Genomic DNA, 24,157 nt, shown 5'->3' on the forward strand with positions numbered 1-24,157 from the left:
GCTTTCTGTACTTCCACACACTTCGGTGTGCCTACAGTGTGCTTCATATTTGCTAAGTTTGAGTAAAATCTTAATTATTTTGTATGCGGCGTTTTAAGGAACGCCACAACATCACGTAATAGGCAGTGTGCGGAGAAGCAGAATCCGTGAACACTAGCGATGCCCACAGTTGGCAGAAATGCGTGGCTGATATAATCAGTTCGCTTCTTCAGCAATGCCAATACCTTCCACCGCCTGGATATGGTTCCCAGCCGCCTTCCACACTATCCTTTCTTAGCCTTCGTGTTTGTTAACCTGTTTGTTATGATTTTTACTTCGTGCAATTTATTATTATTACTCCTTACGTCAAAATGTGTTTCTGTGTAACGATGTGTTTGCACAGTGGTAGCAAATAATAATAATAATAATTATTATTATTATTATTATTATTATTATTATTATTATTATTATTATTATTATTATTATTATTATTATTATTATTATTATTATTACTATTATAAGGTTACAATTTAAAATGTATTTCAGTAAGCAACATTCAAGAATTAATTGATAGCATTTATTCTTAAATACATGACCTATCTAACGAGTCGCTTTCATGCTTTAAAGAAAGAGCAATATGTTCTCCAAATTCACTGCCCAGGCGCAAGTATATTACTCAGTAGACACAGCCGTCGATAGTGAAGATGCTGTTCATTACTCTACAGAATTTCAAAATTATTTATGTCCTTCTGGCTTACCACCTCACAAGCTGATTTTGAAAGCAAGGGTGCTTATTATATTGTTACATTATATACACCCACCAAAGTTATACAGTGGGATGCGATTGGCAGTGAAAACTTTGAAAAACTGTTCAGTTTTAGCTACTGTTTTAACTGGCTGTGGCACAGGAGAAACTGTCTTAATACTGAGAATCTCTTTGATTCCTTCAGATTTGCCTTTTAATTTAAAATGAGTCTGCTGTGGCATGACAATAAACAAATCACAGGATCAGATAATTAGCATGGCTGGAGTTGATCTCAGTGGAGAATGTTTTCCCATGGACAGCTTTACATAACTTGTTTGCTTGTTTCATCAAAACAAAATATTCTTGTTTTCACTACTGGAGGAAAAACAACTAATGTCATATACTAGGAAATCCTCAGTTAAAAGTAGCCTAACGCCTTAAATTCATAACTGCTCCCATTCTAGGCCGGCCTGGGCAGCTAGATTTATAAAACACTGTGGATAATTGAGATTCTCATGTATTGCCTGTAGGAAGGGTAAAAATCTTTTGTTTCTCTTCCTGGAGTGTGTTACAGCATTCTTTTCTTTGCTTCAGTTTATTAAAATGATTGGCTAAAGCCGATGTGTACTATCTGTTTTTAGTTATGAACTATTAACAATTTGATGGACTGAACACTTTGCATGTAGTGTACAGTAGGCATTTTTGTTTAATGATGTTTCTCATTGCCTCAAGACACACTTTGATAGTTTCCAATAATTGTGTATTTGTTTTAATTAGATTGCAGAAGTTTAAACTGAAGACAGCAAACACGGTTATAAGCAGTGAAAATGCTAGTATGGAAACCATGGGTACTGATCAGGTGAGTAGGTAGTACATTTATCGTAGAGTATGTTCAGATGTGAGCTAATGAGAGAAAATAATAATTTTTTTGTAGTACCAACTAAAGTAGGTAGGTTTTATAATTTTCATAACACTTAGTTCAAAAATCAATTTTGTTTTGCTGTATCATGTCTATTTATATGGCAGTTGTTCAAAAAGTGATTTTGTCATTATGTAAAAAAATTTATACTAGTATTGATTGAGTTATGCATGCATAGTAGAGAGATAAAAGATACAAACTAAACAAATGATCAAGCAAAGTAAATAATACACAAATTGAAAGCTTACTCACATTTCCTGTAGACTTTGCGTGTTTTTTGAGTTTGTGAGTGCTCTCGGGAAGGGTCGTCATATCTAATTGACAAACAGTAATCGGCCATCACATTTACATCTCAACATCCCTGGCAGCGCCATTCTGAATCTTTGAGATCCTGGTGGAACCTTTCACCTTGCTCTTCACTTACAGCTCCTAAATTTAGAGGGAAGTAGTCCAAATGTGACGCTAAGAAATGAAGCTTTAGGCTCAGATTACAACTGAATTGGTTAAACTAGTCCAACATGTTTCTTACAATTCCTCTGTATAGAGGGTCCATGATGCTGCCAAGGAATTTTGTCACTTCTTCCTTGAATGCATTCCATGCATCTTTGTCAATTTTGATTGTCATTTGTGTGAAATTTTTGTCCATCAGTTTACGAATCTGTGGTCCATCAAATACCCCTTCTTTGATTTTTGCACCTGATAATATGGAAAATTTTGTCCGTAAATATTTAATGCATGGCCTATTTTCATCTAATGATTTAACATACTGTTTCATCATTCCCAATCTGATGTGCAAAGGTGGAAGTAAAATGTTTTCATGGTCAGCAAGACTTTCATCAAAGACATTTTTGGATCCTGGTTGAAGTTGCTCCCTTTCAGACCAATGTACAGTATCCCAATGTTAATTCTGTACCCTGCTATCCCATTCACATAGAAAACAGGGAAATATTGTGTAACAGCTTTGTGGAGTGGGTATGGAAGCCAGAAGGTTGCTGTTACGAAGCCAAACATCCTGAAGACTTCTTTTGGAAGAAGATGAGGCGAGTTGGCCGTGCGGTTAGGGGCGCACAGCTGTGAGCTTGAACCCCGTTGTTGGCAGCCGTGAAGATGGTTTTCCGTAGTTGCCCATTTTCACACCAGGCAAATGCTGGGGCTGTACCTTAATTAAGACCCCGGTCGCTTCCTTCCTGCTTCTTGTTCTTTCCTTTCCTATCATCGCCATAAGACCTATCTATGTCGGTGTGATGTAAAGCAAATTGTTAAAAAAAGTTAAAATCTGTTTGAAGAGTCAATAAAAGGATGCCAGTTGCTAGGATCATATTCTTTCCCTCCGAATTGATGCAGAAGGTTTCGAACATCCGTACACAATACAAGTTGATCTTCTTGTTTATAATATTTTCAAAATTATTTCTCATGATTTTTGTACAAGGAAAATGTAACCCTGAATGCCAACATATCCTTTTCTTATAGTGTTAAGCAAAGTAATTCACTCTTTTCTGTGGTTAACTCTAAATCCCTTGTCAAATCATTCAGTTTGGATTATGTAAATTTGTTTGTTAATGTGTATATTGATTTGGCTCAAGATCCATTTCTTCAGTGTCTGATTGCAAGGAACTGCTTTCAGTTGACTTAGCAAAAAAAATCCCTCAAGTTACCGGGTGGAGTAGGTGTTGGTAAGTCAGATCCATGAAGAATGGGCCGAATAGGCTAACAAGATTTCAGACATCCGTACAATATACTGTACAAGTGAATAATATTTTTAAATTTTTTTATATTTAATTTTGTCTTTGATTTTCTTTTTGTAATCAACAACATTGGTAATACAAAAGGAACAGTCATTATAATTATTGTTCTGCTCTCGCAATTGCATGGGTATGGCAAGTAGCATTGCGTTTCATTTGCCCTATACCAGTAATGAAGTCCCTCGACACAGGTACAGTATTGCATGCAATATGAGGTGCGAAATATTTGTGTAGATTTCTAACTTTCAGTTGTAAGTAAGAAAAATAAAGTTTCTTGACAAATGAATCTATTTGATGCACCTTGTAATCGAACACAGAAATTCCACAAATGTAGCAAAACTTTTGAGGACTTTGTTTACGCTGCCTTCTGTGCACCTCTGATACACTACCCACGATGACCTTAAAATATTAATATAAAAGTTTTATGAATAACAATTGATTGAAATACAGTTTTTATATTCACACTAGTTGTATTACCCATTGTTGACGGGACAGTCATATAGCATGTGCAAAGTTTTCTAACTCCCCGGCTTCTTTCCACCAATATTCAGGCATGCTGTTTTACTCGAGTCACAACAGTAATCCCATCTATCGGAGATGAGTGGCAGCAGAAAAGACTAATCACATCACAACTTGTTCAATGTAATGTTATAGTTGATCAGTTTTATGAGCTTTCGATATAGTAGCCATTCACATTTAATTTTCCTCCAACTCTTTGATATTGTGACATCAAATGTAAAGGGAGTCCTTGCTGCTTTCATGACTCTCTCTCATCTTATTCTTCAAGCAGTCATTCTTTCTTCTCATTTTTTATAATCATCTTCACAATAGGGAACATGCATGATCCAGGGTTTTAATTAAAAATATGCTAATCTGATTCAAAATTTCATGCAGAATTCAAAAATGTGATCAGAATGTACAAATAATAACTCCAAACATGATAAAAATCTACGAAAATGTCACGTCACGCAAGTATGCGATCTCATTGGTCTGACGTCATCGTACAGGTTGACTGAATTAGCAGACGAAATAACACATAGTGTGCTATGAGAAGCAGGATACACTTCACGTATTTCTACTTTACATTAGTGTCTGGTATGGTTAAATTCGAGGTCTATACATTGGATAATAATCTGAGTGGTATATTTTAGACTTAAAATGACCGGGCTAGTTCGCCGTGCGCGTAGAGGCGCGCGGCTGTGAGCTTGCATCTGGGAGATAGTAGGTTCGAATCCCACTATCGGCAGCCCTGAAAATGGTTTTCCGTGTTTTCCCATTTTCACACCAGGCAAATGCTGGGGCTGTACCTTAATTAAGGCCACGGCCGCTTCCTTCCAACTCCTAGGCCTTTCCTATCCCATCGTCGCCATAAGACCTATCTGTGTCGGCGCGACGTAAAGCCCCTAGCAAAAAAAAAAAAAAAGACTTAAAATGAATCCTGCGCAGACAGTGAGGCAGAAAACTTATAAATGGTGTAGAGTTCCGATATGCAATAGCACATCGCATACCATTCCAAACAAATTGTTTATAAACGTTCCAAAGACGCTAAAACTAGGGAGAAATTGATTTTGGCGAGCCGGAGAAATGCTGGTGATATATCGGAAAAGTCTACAGTTTATTTTTTGAAGATTTTTTTTTTTGCTAGGAGCTTTACGTCGCATCGTCACAGATAGGTCTTATGGCGACGATGGGATAGGAAGGGCCTAGGAGTTGAAAGGAAGCGGCCGTTGCCTTAATTAAGGTACAGCCCCAGCATTTGCCTGGTGTGAAAATGGGAAACCACGGAAAACCATCTTCAGGGCTGCCGATAGTGGGATTCGAACCTACTGTCTCCCGGATGCAAGCTCACAGCCGCTTTTGAAGATTTTAACGTAAGATTAATTTGTTTGAATTTTCAAATCACTTTTCCATGTCAGCTGTTCTAGTGGTAAACTTTAAATTTGAATGTATGATGCTTTATTTAAATGCTTCAATTACAGCTTGGAATATGAAAGTAATAAACAGTGCATTAAATAATGCTGATTATTAAAGTATTCTCCAAACCTAACCTATGTTTTGGGTGATCCATGTCAAGATAATAAATCAAAGGGGTTATGAACCATTTTGACAGCTCTAACTCTACCAGTATATCTTGGCATGGGACAGTTATGCATGTCTTTATTGAAGAGCTTAATTGGTAAAGAAATTTAGGCTATATCTAAATACTCTATAATGTAACAAAGAATAGGCGTGTGCATCATGAAAGGAAACAACGTGAATTTAACAAATGTATAACTCTATACAAAACCAATGCTTGTCTGTTGGGGTCTTATAAGTTAACAATGCTCAATTATAATAATTATCATAATATTAATGAAATAAATAACATAATTGCACACAGGTGAAAATAGTGATGTAGGTGTTTAAAATATCCAACTTAGCCTAAGTTTTAGGTTATACAAGCCAAGTCAATAAACCGAAGGGTAAAAATACCGCGCGAGTTGGCCGTGCGGTTAGGAGCGCGCGGCTGTGAGCTCGCATCCGGGAGATAGTGGGTTTTGAACCCCACTGCTGGCAGCCCTGAAGATGGTTTTCCTTGGTTTCCCATCTTCACACCAGGCAAATGCTGAGGCTGTACCTAAGGCCATGGCCGCTTTGTTCCCATTCCTAGGCCTTTCCTGTCCTATCGTCGCCATAAGACCTATATGTGACGGTGTGACGTAAAGCAAACAGCAAAAAAAAAAGTAAAAGTCACGGCACCCAAAGACATTCCTGTATTGAGCGACTAAAATGTCACCAGGACACTTTTCTTTCCTGATATGCTCAGCTTGTTAAAAGCCAAATGTAATTAATGTTATTGGCTTCACGCCCCGCTAACTACTTCTACGATTTTCGGAGACGCCGATGTGCAGGAATTTAGTGCTGCAGGAGTTCTTTTACGTGCCAGTAAATCTACCGACACGAGGCCGACGTATTTGAGCACCTTCAACTACCACCGGACTGAACCAGGATCGAACCTGCCAAGTTGGGGTCAGAAGGCCAGCACCTCAACAGTCAGAACCACTCAGCCCGACTTGTGAAAACTAGATGAAGTCATATTTATCTTTATCAAGTTTAACTTTTTCCCTCCACAAAGATATTTAATTCTCTTTCATGGGCCCCGGAAGTGGGTAGGCCAGTTGTCCCAACCATAAATATATATTTTTTTAGTAATGATAGATTATAGCCCTATAGTACTATGATCTTTCTTTCCTTCTTTCTTTCTTTCTTTCTTTCTTTCTTAATTAGTTTATCTTTCAGGGTGGTTTTCTCTCGGACTCAGCGAGGGATTTCACCTCTACCACTTCAAGGGCAGTGTCCTGGAACGTGAGACTTTGAGTATGGTGATGAAACTGGTGAGGAGGGCCATTACCTCGCCCAGGCGGCCTCACCTGTTATGCTCAACAGGGACCTTGTTGGAGGATGGGAGGATCGGAAGGGATAGACAAGGAAGAGGGAAGGAAACGGCCGTGGCCTTAGGTGCCTGGAGGAGAAGTAGGAAAATACGAAAAACCACTTCGAGGATGGCTGAGGTGGGATTCGAAACCTTTCTACTCAGTTGACCTCCCGAGGCTCTGTAGACCCCGTTCCAGCCCTCGTACTATTTGTTTTCAACTTTCATGGCAGAGCCGGGAATCGAAACCGGGCCTCCGGAAGCGGACTAGTACTATAATGCTACCTATATGTTTATGTTAGTGCTGAAATCCGATTTCTTACTTTACTAATGCTGAAAGCCCGAAAATGTAATGTTATTCTTTAATAGGGGAATCAGTCTAGAAGGAAATGTTGAAAGTGATGTGATATCTATCCAGGTTCGTTGTTATCCTAATACTATGGGTTACAGTACATTGCACGTATATAAAAGACGCCACTTACAAACTTGCTTGTTATCCACGAATTTCTGCGGCGACAAAAGTCACATTTTTCAAGAATGATGACATCTACACATGGTAGATTGTCTGACTGTGCTGTTTTGAACCTTTCTTCTGTCATTTCGAAGTTATTCGCGATCATGAATAATAAACAATCGGCTTTTAGCAACGGCTGATGCACAACGGCTGGTAGAGCTCCATGCGGTACTGGATCATGACGTCACAGCGCGCCGCTTACGTCAGAGGCCGTTTCACTCGCCTTGCGGAAAGGCACTATTAAATATTTTTTAAATGGTAGAAAACAAGGCAACATACCACAATGTAATACGTTTACGTACTATTTCATTGGTGTACTTTTCAAAAAAAATATTTTTGAAAATGATGCATGTTCCCAATTGTCCTTGTCGATTTGGACTGATTACCACATGATTTAACACCTTAAGACAATCATGACAAAACCATCGCCATTTCACAAAATTGAGCATCATTTCCATGTTAGCTATGCTCAACGTTGATGTGGACTAAGTAACAAAAGTTTAAATTCATCAATTCTATTATCATAAAATGAAATGTCGTATGGCTTCTTGTGCCGGGATATCCCAGAGCGGGTTCGGCTCGCCAGGTGCAGGTCTTTCTATTTGTCACCCATAGGCGACCTGCGTGTCGTGATGAGGATGATGATGAAGACAACACATATACCCAGCCCCCATGCCATTGGAATTAACCAATTAAGGTTAAAATCCCTGACCCGGCCGGGAATCGAACCCGGGACCCTCTGAACCGAATGCCAGTACGCTGACCATTCAGCCAACGAGTCAGACGCATAGTTGATACGGTAAAACTATGTAAGACATAAATGATTCGAAATTATATTCTTTATAACTTTTGCTATGTAGTACCTTTCGATAGGACCAATAACATAGGTATTTAAAAATTAAATTTTAGGCACCGTCCCCTAAAATATAATTTCATCCACCATGAATAATATTATTTATAGCCTAGAGTGTAGTGCCTTATTCCCCGACTTTACGTATCAATTTTCATTAAATTCTGTTCACCTATTTTCTTGTGGTTCAGCGTTGATACGGACTTAGCTACTAAACTCGAAAGTTGTAGCACCTTGTGGGCGTCTACACCAAAACAATTTCATAATATAAATAATAATTGTTGCGGGGTTACCCGTGGAGCAGAAAGAGGTTAAGGAAGGTGCCGGGGTGTATGGGTCTATCTACAATATCAAAATTAATTTAAAACTTGAACTGAAGGTTAGATGTCTTCAAAAAACAACAACTTAACAAATTTTCACTTAGTGAACATAACAACTTGTAAGGTACAAAAGCAAATAAGGGTGGAACACCCCAAGAGTAGGGAATTTAACAAGTTTGGGCTTCAAGCCCTTGATTTACAGTTTCTGAACTACGAGCTCAACTTTACAAAATTTCAATTCAACATGAGGAACAATTTAGTCAAGGGCAGAAATCCCCTAAATCAAGAGCACTTGCTCCCTAAATTACAATATCTAGCCTTCCAGAGGCACTCTTTACTATTACAAAACTTTGAAAAGAGCTAACAGGCTCTCAGTTTCTTCCATCCTACTGAAGGCAACGTCAAAGTCTTACAATCTCTGGCCTCACAAGGCACAACTTACAAATTGAAATAGTTTTATACAGGGGTATCTAGTACCCACCCTACAGGGCCTTTGCGAAAAAAGAACAGGATAAATAAATGGCCCGAACACAAACAGAAGGGAGGCGAACACAGCGCTCCAGATAATGAGCTATTAAAACCTACAGGGCTCTGGGCCGATGAAACAGGGGCTAGTCCCAGACTACTGAGGTGGCTCTCATGGAAATTACTTTAATACATTACAAAACAGGTACTAAATCGTAGTCACCTCAAACCAAGATTAAGGGAAACTCGAGAGGGTAATTCACTCTCTATCCCCGATTTACAGTTAAAGACTTTATGAAATTTACATTAGACGAAAGAATATTTACATTTTAGAACGGTTTATTACATAGTTAAAGATTCGGACCTTCCCCTCGGATAAAGAAAGAATTTACGTGACCATTACCTTGTAGATGTTCTGCCGGCCGAAGAAAGAGGCACCCCGCCTCCTGCCTTAAAACACATACTTAGAAAGACAGCCAGAAAAGCCGTAGTTTATATACCTTCAGGGAAGGTTCGAGAGAATTCAGGACTAATCCGGCCACACCCTCTCAATTTTTATTGGCAAATTCAAAGTGAACAAGAAATGCGGGATTGGTTGAAAATTAATTACAAAAATTAGTGATTGGCCAGATTCAAAACTGGCGGAAAGAAAAAGAAGTATTACCAACCCAAAAATAAATGAACATAGATTCAGTTATGGAAAATCTAGAAATATGAAACTTCTTTAAGTTATAAGTTCTTCCACCTTAAACCAGAGTGCATGATCATAGTTTGTTGGTAGTGACATCTGTGGAAAAATGTCCAAACTTCTTGATGTATAGCAAAACAAAATCAGGAGAAATTCAATCAGTTTAGGAAACTTCACAATAACACATTTACTTAATATTTCAGTAGTGACATCTTCTGATTAAAGTTCATATAGTATCTGTTTCACCTTTTGGTCAATAGAGGAGTTCATTAAGGCGCTTATTTTGAATGAGCGGTGTTGAGGTGTACCTCCCAGTACAACAATAATAATAATAATAATAATAATAATAATAATAATAATAATATTAAATGAATTAGGAAAACATGAATTAGGCAGTGAGCATGGATACTTAATAATAATAATAATAATAATAATAATAATAATAAATAGGAAAATATCAATGTAGCGGTGTTTCACATCTAGGCTTTGGAAATAAGACGGTTAACTTATCAAACCATACGCAAGGTAATCATAACTTACAGGCCTAACAGACGACAACTACGGAAAGGACGGTGGAACGCGTTGGGGACCCTATTGAGGTCCGCGGGAAGGTATGACTTTATGGGGAAGAAAAGGTTTACGATAATCACCCTTTAGCTCAGATATATTAAAATTAACAAACAATACTAAATCAGGTAAAACAAAGATAATAATCAAGATATTTAAGTAAATTTGTAAAACACAAGGTTTAACATAGTTGGAGAATTACAGTAAGTTGCCAGTAACAAGATGCGGATGACTGCCTGTCTCAAAAATTTTGTACTGCACATGTTTTACCAAAACACAATATTAATCAAGTCCAGATTTTCTTTCCTGAATGGGTCTGATCTCACCACCCAGACCCCCCTCCCCCCCGAGAAGATCGACACCTCATCGGAATGGCATCGCAGGGCAGATATGGGTCCTCCTCGGCTCTGGCGCAACAGTGGAACAGTGTAACACATCGTACACTATCACGAGTGACAGTCCATTGCCATTTATAACGGTCTAGATTACCAGCACGTTGTCCACTTCTCCGCCTACCTTTGACTAATGTGCATAAACATGCTAGACTGCAATGGTGTATGGAACGACGTCACTGGGGACAAGAATGACAGCAGATAGTGTTTCTGGATGAATAAAGGCCGCATTTTGGTTCGCTACAAGACAAGGGGAGAGGCATCACATTGACTGCATTCGCACAAGACATGCAGCGCCAACTCAAGGCCTTATGGTGTGGGGTGCTATTGGGTACAACCACAAATCACAGTTGGTGCGTGTCCAGAGCACTGTGACCAGTTGGACCTACGTGGATGACATCCTGCAACCCTCAGCCATACCCTTTCTACACAACACCCCAGACACCATATTTCAGCAGGACAATGCGCGACCACACGTTGCTACAAGAACACGTACCTTCTTGTTGTCACAGGATGTCAGACTGTTGCCCTGGCCCACCCGATCACCGGACTTGTCGCCAAATGAAAATGTGTGGGATATGGTGAAACAATGGGTGCGGCGCTGTAACCCAATGCCAACCACCAAAGATGAACTGTGGAACCAGGTGAATGCAGCATGGATGACTATACCCCAGGACGCCAGTCGCGCCTTATACACGTCGATGCCATCGCACATGGAACAAGTTATTAGTGCCCATGGAGGACCAAGTCCCTACTGGGCTACAGGACACATGCTTAACCTAGGTGACTGAAATGCTAATAGTTTCTGCAGAACATACTAATTAACATGTCCTCTGAATATGTACTTCCTATCTCTAGTCTTTCACGGTGTTCTGTTTTTTATGAACATAAGTGTATTATTATAAAATGGAGTTAACCATGCTCTGCATACTTCATACTGATTATAGTTTTCTTTTTTCAAGTAGGTCCAAAATGTTCTTAAATGCTGTAATTTATGAAAATGTCATTACCTTAAATGAAAATTGCATTACATTACCACTGAAAGTTTTCTTGAGGAACTTTGCACTTATCTTGCTTAATATCACATTGTTACCACTCCTGGTCTCCATCCTTCACAGCTAGAAGGTCCTGGATCGTTTCCTAGGGGATGAGCACCCACTTTTCCAGTAGTATTACCCGTATTTCACTGAGGATGTCAAAGTTGCTATACTGGACATTTTGGCCAAGCATATCCCACAGGTGTTCTATGGAATTGAGCAGGCGGCATGGAGGCGAGCATTATCATGCATCAGGATGAAAATTTCACCAACTATAGTAGCATAGGGGATTGCATGCTCTGCTAACAACTCTATGATGTAACGCTGTGCATTCAGAGCACTTCCGTTGATGATAGGATGTTCCACCCAGGCCTCAAAGTTGATACTGGCCCATAGCATGATGGAGCCATCCCCGAATGGTAACCTCTCGGAGATGTTGCAAGGTGAATATCGCTCCCTATGCTTCTCCACAACCTTTCTCTACTATCAGGTGACTGGAGTCAAAATCGTGACTTATTTGGGAATAGTACCGTTGACCACTGTTGCACAGTCCAGTTCCGATGTTGACACGCAAACTGTATTCGATCTGGCCTCTGCTGGGGGGATAAGCAGTAGACCAGTTGCAGGTCTTCTTGAGATCAAATTGACTTCTCGGAGTCTTCATCTGACAGTCCTCACAGTCACAGTTACATTTCTTACTGCCTCGATTTCTGGCTTGGATGGCGGTAGTTTGGTGTTCTTTCAAAACTTGAATGACCAGAAACCTATCATCCCTAGCGGTTGTAGACGTCAGACTGACTGATCCAGGCCATCTGTGGTAGGTACCGAGTTCTAGATTCTTCCATAAGATGCACTGATGAAATTAGCTGCATAATGAATGCAGCATCCATCATCCACCAATGTCACTGCTCTTGCAACATCTTCTGGGCTAAGAGGCATCTTAACTTGCCAAATGTGAAAGAGAAACTGAAGCATCAGTAGCTTCCATCCCAGTATCAAAAATCTTTAAAAGTTTTACTGCTAGTCAATGCAATAAAATTGAGTGTCTAGCACTTAAGGGTGGAAAGTGGATCCTTAAGTTTATTTATGTTCTCTGAACACCATATTCTTCTCCAAAACTGCAGAATACACATGTAACAATTCCTCTAATATTAGATGTTTTACAATTACGATTTTGTTTTTACAAAGTGATCTACTCTTTTGGTCCTCTAGTGTATGTATAAATTAATGCACACACACACACACGGACACAAATTAATGTAAAAGACACACTTACTGCGTACTTGTTGGCTGACTATATCAGCCTAGTTTATCTTGGAAAAAATATGAAAACCCAACATAAACATCAGATAATGAAAGGGGTTTAAAACACTTCAGTTTATACAAGTGGTCTGAGATAGCAACTCTACTCTGTGCTATCTGCAATCCAACTTCCCTCGCACTCTTAGTATTGCATATCTAAATTTCTAGTAAACAGAAATCAGAACTTCAGCCTTCGCTTACGTCTCAATCTGCCATCTTCACACACACAGGAATAATCATGTGTTTCTCTCCCTAGATGCATTATATACTGAGTGGCCAAGAGTCATGGGAAGACACTGAATGTGATATTAAGAATGAGTTACTCTTCCGTGAGTGCTGAAAACACCAGTATGGCAAGGCATCGACTCTACAAGGTGTTGGAATCATTCTGGAGGGATCTGGATCCACGTACCTTGCACTGTTACCCATAATTGCTCGATTGGATTAACATTGGGGAATCTGGAGGGCTAATCCATGGTCGTAACTTCACTGGAGTACTCCAACCACCTGCCCACCACAGAGCGGTGGTGGGATGGCGCATTGTCCTGTTGAAACATGTCATCTCCATCAGGGTACTCTAGGGCTAGGTACTCTATGGATACAGATAGTCTGAAAAAATGTCCGCATAATGTGCACCTGTCAGCACTCCCTGTAGCCGCACATTGGGGCCTAATTGCGAACGTGAGTACGCCGCCCAGACCAGAACTGAGCCACACACACACACACACACACACACCCCCGCCGCCTGGATACAACCTTGTTGACACAAAGGATCCATAGCCTCATCGAGCATATTCCACACTCTCTTGCGCCTATCAGCTCGATACAACTGGAACCGGGATTCATCGGACCATACCACACGCCACCACTGTTCCATGATTCATTGCCGATGTTCATAAGCCCATGTACGTCGTTGATCTCTGTGTCGAGGTGTCAGCAAAGGGACACGAGTTGATCGTCAGATGGTGAAGCCTAATGTGGTGCAGTTGCTTCCTTACAGTCCTGGTAGAAATGGGTTCCTGACTCCCAACATTCAACTGGGTGGTGATCTGACTCACAGTAGCCCATCGAGCGCCCAGTATGATTCTGTGGAGGCGACGTGATGTCCGTTCGTTAAACACCTGTGGTCTTCCTGTGCTGCGGTTTACATGGGTAGTAACATTCTCTCTGCGATATTGAAGATCCATCCTCGACACTGTTGACCTCAGAAACCCGAACTCGCATGTAATCTCCGCAGTGCTGTGATCCATGCGCCGTGCGCCAGTGATCATCCCACATTTAAAGTTAGTTAACTCGACATGTTGCCATCTTCACGACACTGGTGTCTGTGGCAGACTGCTCAACTACACCGCAGCCAGCTGCAATGCTCAGGGGTCATACATAGCACATTTTCTAATGGGACACCTCTTCCCGTGACTTTTAGCTTGTCATTGTATACTGTTATTCCAAAGTGAGTTGCATGAGAACATCTCTCATCGTTAGATCGTATACAAATGCAGATACTACAAAACAGAACTGCATCAAAACTAGACATGATACGAATAAAAGACATCATTTTCGGACTCAGGGCATCGATTTCCATAAATATTCCATAATATTTTATATTTTATTGAAAAGTCATGTTGGCTAGTGTTATACATATTAAGGATGCAGATAGACAGCATTGACTGACTAGGGAAGAATGCATTGCTAGTACACTCATTGAAGAAATATAATTCAGATCCACAATTTTCATTATAACTTAATCTTCATCCATAGAGGACAGTTTTAAAATGGTTCCGTCAGTTGTTGAGTACACGGACGCTGTTAAATGAGGAGGAAAAAGAGACAAATGGGAATGATTATATTAGCAATAACTGATAACTTACATCAGAGTAATCCAGGTTGTAGAAAGATGAGGATTATTTTTTAGGACTTCTGCTTTGAAACGATCGTAAAATATTTTATTGACTTCATTGTTTAATTTAGTCAGTAACAGTATGTTATGCTAAGTATAGTCTTCGCTGTGCTGGACTGAGAAACTCAGATGGAAGAGTGTTCGCCTTCTCACACCCCATTGGTGGGTTCAATCCGGTTTCATTCCAGTAGTATTTGAAGGTATTCAAATTTGCCAGTTGTGTGGTAGATCTACTGGCACAGAAACACACTGGGACAAAATTCCGTCATCTCTGTGTCTCCGAAAACTATAAAGGTAGTTGGTGAGATGTAAAACCAATAACATTAACATAATGATTTCTCTCCATTAAAGCTGATATTGGTTGAGTTACAATTTTAATGACCTGTGTGGAATGAGATATGATGGTGGTGATGCTGAATATGTGTAAATGAAAGATCTCTTAGAGATTATAATCACCAAGACCCCATACCACTGGCTGACCAGTAACATGTGACTGGGCAAAATATTATAATCATTATTAAATATCAAAGCCATATTATTAACAGTGCTGATGGTAGTACTCATTATTATAATTAATCATATACAATCGTATGAACACACTAAACTTTATTTCACAACCAGTTTTCGGACTCTTAAGGTCCATCATCATTGTTGAAATTATTTTGAAACATTTGATTTCACATGAGTGTGTTGTCACAATAAGTTAAAATAAGTTTTTAAACAGTTAAAATGGAGCCCTTTTGAGATCAACATATACTGGGCGAGTTGGCCGTGTGGTCAGGGGCACACGGCTGTGAGCTTGCATCCGGGAGGTAGTGGGTTCAAATCCCACTGTCGGCAGCCCTGAAGATGGTTTTCCGTGGTTTCCCATTTTCACACCAGGCAAATGCTGGGGCTGTACCTTAATTAAGGCCATGGCCGCTTCCTTCCAACTCCTTAGCCTTTCCTATACCATCATCGCCTTAAGACCTATCTGTGTCGGTGCGACGTATAGCAACTACAGTTAAAATTGAAATAATTGATAAATAGATTCAACCTATTCAATACAAAAGAATAAGAAATGTAGTAAATTACATTCCCATTTAATAATTAGAAATTGTACCGGTTTCGACCCTAGTCCAGGTCATCGTCAGCCGATTAAAACATGAAAAACAATGCATAGGAAAAGGAAAAGATTAAGTACACTCCAGATCAGTAGAAGAGGCGATATAAATGAAAGTCAAAAGAAAACAGTGCGCAATTCTCTGACTGACTTTCATTTTACTTCTTCTGAGTTTTACAGTGTCTACCCCCTTTCATTTATATTGCCTCTTCTACTGATCCGGAGTGTACTTAATCTTTTCCTTTTCCTATGCATTGTTTTTCATGTTTTAATCGGCTGACGATGACCTGAACTAGGGTCGAAACCGGTACCATTTCTAATTATTAAATGGGAATGTAATTTACTACATTTCTTATTCTTTTGTATTGAATAGGTTGAATCTATTTATCAATTATTTCAATTTTAACTGTAATATTCTTCAATACGGAACAATGAAATTTTTAACTTTAAAAGTATAGCAACTAGCAAAAAAAAAAGAAAAAGAGATCAACATAGGAAGAGCTGGCTTATCCCTGTGCTCAGGCTGTTGATCTAGTATTACACAAACATTCAGCTTTAAATACGGTGCATGTTGAATTATCCTTTCGCTTTTTTTACCATGCCTTTCCAGTTTTTGGCTTCGGCTTTGGTTGGAAACTCTGATGTTTGCCTTTTAGCCCGATCTCATGTTTTAAACTTGAAATATCTATGACCTAATCATAAGTTCTTGGAATCATAAGTCATTCTTCAAGATTTTAGACATACCAAATGTTCGTAAATATTTGAAAGCAAACTTATTCTACCATAATTTTAAATGAATGTATTTTTACCAACTTTTCCACTACTAAGTTCTAGTTAATAAGGCACGCTACCAGTGATTCTGCCTTCCATGATATTAGTAAAATACGTTAAAGATTGTAAAAAGTACAAATAGCTTTTAAGTCATTAGTTATAAACATAAACCAACCTTTGAGATTCTAGATTGGCTGATGATGCTCTATAAAGAAGCGAAACATGTCCCACTTATAACTTTATATTAATGATGAAACTCTAAATGTAATAACATTTTAATTTATTGAAGAGTTGGTTTATAATAAAACATTGTTTATTGTAGTTAATATCATTTATCACTCAGGATATCAGATGCTCACGTTCGTAGACGTTTCAAATACAGGATCAATGTTTCCTTGTAATTAATCTGCACAAATTATGATTATTATTAGTATTATTATCATTATGGGTCTAAATTACTTTTATTGCGACGATCATGATTTATAATATGGCCCTACGTTTCATTCGTGTGGACATCAACCTGTATGATCTCTGGGGTTGTAATGCTTCAGTAGCTCAATATGCAGCTATATCTTACTCGTACATATTTCAACAGGTTGTGATCCCGGACTATTTGCAACCAGTCTTACTCTGTATGCGTCCCACGGGTGGATCATGTCATTTACAGTAGCCGGACACTAATAATTCTCTGTATTTCATCGTAGATTCACTTATTATTTCATCGTAGACTCATTTATTATATCCTCGTAGCTTCCTTATTTCTACCCTTGAAATGGACACATCCCTATCCTCGAGCCTCAGAGTAATACTTCACATTAATCACTCACAGAGTTCACGACTGATCATTTCTGACATAGTACGCTTTCATTAATTAATTACATTGTATGTCATTCATATAAAAAAAAGCCTAATAACATTTTACCACACAAGGAATTGCAATCTTACGTAGTCCCAAACCACTATTTAGCATCTTATAATTGAGACCATTATTTAGCGTTTATTATTACCGCAAAAAATTTTTAACAATAAATCCTGACATTATATTAAATTCAATAATTATTTCACATTTACATTAACATTATTCAGGACCCAATCAGAAATTATTTATCATTAATGTCTCATAATTATCTTATTAATTTATTTACTTCAAATTCAAATTTTAACACTGATCACATTTTAATATCTGATTTTTATCACCTGATATTTTAACAACAACAAAAACTTAGCCGGCAAAATTTTGGCATCTAAGGATTTAATATTTCACAGAACCTTCTGTACGACAACACATAATTAAATACACTGGCACTTTCATACATCTGGATTTCTGGTATCAAATATGCATAACTACAGTACAAATAATCACCAAAGTGATCGAGAAATTTATGCAAATAAACTGGGTTAGCCTCAAAGAAACACTTAACACTTTACATGAACTCAAATCAAATGTATCTACAACAAGCATCCATTAATTAAAAGATTTAACCCATATTAATCATATGTACAGCAAACAAGTAATCTAATAATTACTCACCCATAATTACGTTAATATAAAATTGTCCATCAGTCTAATTTTTATTAAATCCTGGATTAGAAGATATTAGAATCATTCCGTATTGACGGTTTTCACTTTACAAAGGTGAAAAATGAGAGTATCCTCCTAATTCAATACATCATCCATCATTAGACGGAGTAAACAAATTCAAACATGTTTCGGCTCGTTTGACCCATCTTCAGTGAAAAATGAGGGGGGTTGAAATAATTTACATAATATAAGTTAAAAAATATGTCAAAAACCATAATGAAGGAGCAAATGAAAAAAAGAGAGCCTAGACGGAAACAAAATTAGCACAAATATACAATATTTACATCAATATGTGGAGCAAAAAACAACTCACTGTGACAAAAATCAGTGAAAGAGGTGTTAATTTAAAATAATAATTGAGACTAAAAACTGTCTTAACCTAAGAAACAAAGGAATGAAAAATAAATGATACAGATGGAAATTAACAATAGTAGCACATGGTGAGGTTGTGGACCTCATAGTTTACAAAATATTGGTTTTGTAACAATAATAAAACAGGTTGAAATCACTGTCAAAAATTCAGGCAGAAAATCATCCTTGTAGAAACCCATCACATCAAATTGGTTAGGAGGGGAGCGGGATCAAAAATTTAAAGAAACAAAACACACTTGACAAAAAATGGAATGCTCTTTCAAAAACAAAAACAACGCTTAGCAAACATAACACCCCAAATAACACAAAGCCAAATGAATATTGAATGAATATTGAATATTACAAAGCCAAATGATTTTCACCAACCTGTAGTAAACTAAAGTAAAATCAATCTTGATGCCGATGATCTCAATGTGCTGAGCAAGGGACCTAAACATAATTGGGGTAATCCTTATAACCGTGATAATTTAATTTCCACCATAGCTGAATCTGAATTGGCCATTAATATTATTACCAATAAACATACAAGAAGAGGTCTGATATGAAGTCAAAGGCAAGCTATCTTCCATCCTTAATCAACAACAAACCATTAAACCCAACACAGAGCACATAGTTAAAGTAAACAAACTAAAGAAAAAAGTCAAACACTACGACTTAATTATAACAAAAGCCGACAAAGGAAATGCCACTGTAATCATGGACAAAAGTGACTATGTTAATAAAGCACACACGTTTTTTGCAGACAACAACTTCATAACATCTAAAAAAGATTCAACTAATAAAATACAAAGAGACCTAAAAATGATTATCATGAATCCGAAGCTTCCCACAGCCAAAGCGCTACCCAAGATCCATAAAGCAGACATCCCCATAAGACCCATTATCAATTTTAGAAACAGTCCGACCTATGAACTATCTCAGTTCATTCGCAAATTCCTCAAGTCACACTATCGTTTTCAAGCCAACACATCAGTAATAAAGAACTCCTTAGAATTCTGCAACAAGATTAAACACTTTAATTTATCCAAACACCACACTCTTCATTCTTTGGATATTACTAACATGTATGCTAATGTTCCCGTTAACAACACTGTACAATTGATCAAGAACAATCCCTCCAAATTCAGCAATTTAAGTATAGGTGAAATAGATGAATTTATTCGGTTTCTGGAATTTACTTTGAACAACAATTTCTTCACTTTCAATTAAGTCATTTACCAACAAATAGGTCTTCCCATGGGGTCACCAGCTTCAGGAATCCTTGCGAATATCTACATCGCTCATTTAGAGCATTCTGACATCATTGGCAAGATCAACGGCATTCAACACTTGACACGTTTTGTAGATGACACGTTTGTTATTTTAGACTCCCACAGCAACACAGTACTTGAATTTCTCAACTCCATTGACCCACATATAAAATTCACCATAGAGTCAGAAAACAATAATGCCCTTAATTACCTGGACTTAACCATTATGCACAACAGCAACATTTTATCCTTCAATATATACAGGAAACTCACCCACATCATCAATACTATCCATCAGACCTCTGTGCACCCAGACATACATAAAAAAGCAGCTTGCAATAGCATGGTCCTCAGAGCATTAACTGTCCCTTTATCTGCAAGAATTACAAAAAAGAAATAAATACCATTTACAGTATTGCAGAACACAATGGTTTCAATAGAACCTTCGTCAGCAGAATCATCAATAGATATAAGAGCAGACCCAAGACTACCCTAGAAAAATATTCCACTTCTAAAGAAAAGTTTTCCACATTCACTTTCAATAATAGTAGCATTTACCAAATTTCTAATATTTTTAAGAAACACAACATCAAAATAGCTTACAGAACCTCCCATACCAACTCCAAACTCATTTTCAATCCACACACTGTCAACAATAACAACATTAACAACAAATATTTGAACTCTGGGGTTTACAAATTAAAATGCCAATCCTGTAATTCCAGATATATTGGTCATAAGATACGCTGAACATCGCAACGCTCTATAATATAATCGTTTTTCAGCTATGAGTGAACATCATAAAGCATCCAGCCATGAGAACACTTCAATAGATAAAGACCTTATGATCTTGCATTATGAGCAAAAAGGCACCTTGCTCAATGTTCTCAAGAGCATCCACATCGATTTAGACCAGTTTATGAACCCCTCTCACAATTTAAATGAAGGCAACGAGAACAAGAACATTCTACTTGAAACATTCATTCCATATATTTGTCAGAACTTCCATAATACAAACAAACCCCACCTCCATCTCTCCAACTCACCACCACACCAGCCCTCTACCACCCCTTCCCCCGCCGCTCTTTCCATCCTCGCAAACGCAGCTGAACCAACAATAGACTCGATCATGCGAACGAGACCGTTACTTTGAGAAGGCCAGGCCATTCGAGAGGACAACCACCTGCTTAACGCCGTAAGTTTAAGCTTTCTACACACCCTTTCTACACTTTTTACTTATCAGCCCACGTTTCTCACACAGCCTCATTTTTTCCATTACAGATTAGAACTTCATTGACGGTTTCCACTAGGTCACTTACAGTTTACCATGCATCTGCCGTCTACCTAACAAAGCTTCTCAATTTTATGTCGCAGCCCCTCTGACCCTTTACAATAAGGCAAACCAACCAGCCAACATTATGAAGCGATAATCAAGAAACGGACCGCTAGATTGAGAAGATATTGAGAATGCTGCTGTTTCTAAAGCTTTAAATTTCATCTGTGTTTTTCCTTGTCACAGGCTTTTCGCCTGCACGTTATATCAGGCTTGGTTTCTCAAAAATTTTTGATCCCGCTCCGCTCCTAACCAATTTGATGTGATGGGTTTCTACAAGGATGATTTTCTGCCTGAATTTTCGACAGTGATTTCAACCTGTTTTATTATTGTTACAAAACCAATATTTTGTAAACTATGAGGTCCACAATCTCACCATGTGCTGCTATTGTTCATTTCCATCTGTATCATTTGTTTTTCGTTCCTTTGTTTCTTAGGTTAAGACAGTTTTTAGTCTCAATTATTATTTTAAATTAACACCTCTTTCACTGAATTTTGTCACAGTGAGTTGTTTTTTGCTCCACATATTGATGTAAATATTATATATTTGTGCTAATTTTGTTTCCGTCTAGGCTCTCTTTTGATTGTTTTTTTCATTTGCTCCTTCATTATGTTTTTTGGCATTTTTTAACTTATATTATGTAAATTATTTCAACCCCCCTCATTATTCACTGAAGATGGCTCAAACGAGCCGAAACATGTTTGAATTTGTTTACTCCGTCTAATGACGGAATACATGATGTATTGAATTAGGAGGATACTCTCATTTTTCGCCTTTGTAAAGTAAAATCATGGATTCGTGAAGCGATCCATGCATTACGTTAAGTAACTATGATGAATTTACTCTTGTCCCCGTCATATCGCGATGACATCCCCTTATAAATCAAATATGGATACTCATCACTCTGTAGAATTCCTTATTTCTTTGGCGAATGAGAGGCCGCGGGCCCCACATCCATCTACCCGTTCATCTTGCTGGCTGTCATAACATGGATGAAAACCGCTCCTGGATGACTACCCATTACCAACACCTTAATTATGAAGTTACAGTAATTTACACATCAATTTACTTATAGGTACCTAGGACCCATTATACTTTCACAATTCTTTTTTTCACTTATGCCCGAACCATAAGCCTTGACACTTACGACGGCTTGTAGTCTTATTTGACCTGGCGCAATCCGCGATTGTCAACCGGCACTTCCCGAAATATTACTCGGCCGTCAAGTGTTTGCCGTGCTTAATCGGTTTCCTGCTCATGATAATTGTTTTACCGTCTATCTTGAAACTTATTAATTCAGGCTATGCACACTGCCTTCTTAAAGTGCTATCGGCTTTTGTCAATAATTTATATTAAATCACTGAAATTTATAAGTACCGTATATAAGATTCATCATAAAAGTTAAACTGGACTAACACTCATTACTATGAATATCACTGCCCGTCTCCATTCCCATAATGTCTCACATACTTCCGGCGTGGAATTGTCTTCACGTACTCGCGGCTCTGACTGACTGACCGACCGACCTTCCTGGGTGGTTCATCTGCGGTTATTCCAGAGAGAGGAGGGTTGGTGTTCATACATCGGCACTTCCAAGTCGAGTTGGATGTTTTAACTTATCCCACTTAATAGTCTGGTAATACACACTCCCATATCGTATTCTTATCCCAAATCGATCATAGATTATGAAGATATTACTGGATTTCTGTCCTCCACTTTTTGCACGCTAAGTCGGCGTCCATGTGTGCATGGTACCTTCTGACCAATAGCAATCCAGCGGGGGTAGGTTCCTAGAATTCTGTATCTTAATTCATTAAACTTATTATCAATTAATGTGGGGATTATCTCCTGAAATTCCCACCTTTGCAATTCTGTGGTTTGAATATTTTATTATTTATTAATTTAAAAGATAGCTGGAGTTCATATTTTACTCTGTCATGATGGTGCATCTGTGGGTATTTTAAAATGTATGTCATTGGCTAAGACTGTGGCGGGTAGTTTAAATGTCTGTCCTCACCAACTTGACAACAAATTTGCCTGGAGGCTCGGGATATTTTGTTGCGACACTTCTTAGTATTGGTGACGTATTGCAAGCAGCCTCGTCCAGCAATATGCTGTCCGTCCTTCCTAGTAGTAATTAGCCCCTTTTTGTCAACTTCTCCCCTTTTTGCTTTCATAACTAATGGGGCGGCTACCTCGCATCTTGATCGTTCGAATAATCCTCTTAACTTTCGACACGGAAATAACCTATCCATTGTATCCGCATAATTCAGCTGGCTCCAGCTTGTCACTAGTAGACTTGAAAATGTTGAAATCTTTCCGTCAACCCAAGTGACTTCCAGTGTGTATTTCAATGTTCCCATATCCATCAGTTTATCTTACGATATAAAATCATGATGACTATGGCCCATCTCACACGGATACAATATTCACATGACTCTGGCTGAACCACCACCAAGTAGCACCACCTACAACACTGCATTTTTTTTCTTACTGACACATCTTGATTATAATCTCCATGTTTATAGTTTCACTGTATCCAGCTGTTATTTACATCTGTAATAAATATAGTTAGTCTAATATAAACCATGCTGATCTTATTACTATCTGAAATAGTCTCTTTTCAACAGTTCTTAAGAATTATCCCCAGTGAATTGGAGAAAGGCCAAGAAGCAGCCTAAACTTTCAGAATGCAATGTCCATACATTCTCTGAATCTACCATGCTATAGCCTACTTAATTCTTCATTGTGGTAATTGAAAGCAATTTTATAACAGTTCACTTTCTTCTCACATGTGAAAAGAAATACCAGATGCCTTTTGATAACGAACTGCACGAGATTTCATGATCATGAATACTTTTCCACTTGTCCAGTTCCTTGGATGAATGGTCAGCTGTAGTGGCCTTCAACTCAGAAG

At 38.3% G+C, this 24,157-nt stretch overlaps 1 protein-coding gene across 3 annotated transcripts in view; it reads left to right on the forward strand.

The window, feature by feature from the left end:
- Hel89B (histone acetyltransferase 1) overlaps nucleotides 1–24,157 on the forward strand; it is a 570,925-nt gene that overhangs the window by 541,696 nt on the left and 5,072 nt on the right. For all 3 annotated transcript variants that reach the window (XM_067150030.2, XM_067150029.2, XM_067150032.2), the window contains exon 34: nucleotides 1,502–1,583. In XM_067150030.2, coding sequence (XP_067006131.2) covers nucleotides 1,502–1,583 — 82 coding nt within the window. The remainder of the gene's footprint in view (nucleotides 1–1,501; nucleotides 1,584–24,157) is intronic.

The sequence above is a fragment of the Anabrus simplex genome, chromosome 6, assembly GCF_040414725.1.
Source record: "Anabrus simplex isolate iqAnaSimp1 chromosome 6, ASM4041472v1, whole genome shotgun sequence".
Lineage (NCBI taxonomy): Eukaryota > Metazoa > Arthropoda > Insecta > Orthoptera > Tettigoniidae > Anabrus > Anabrus simplex.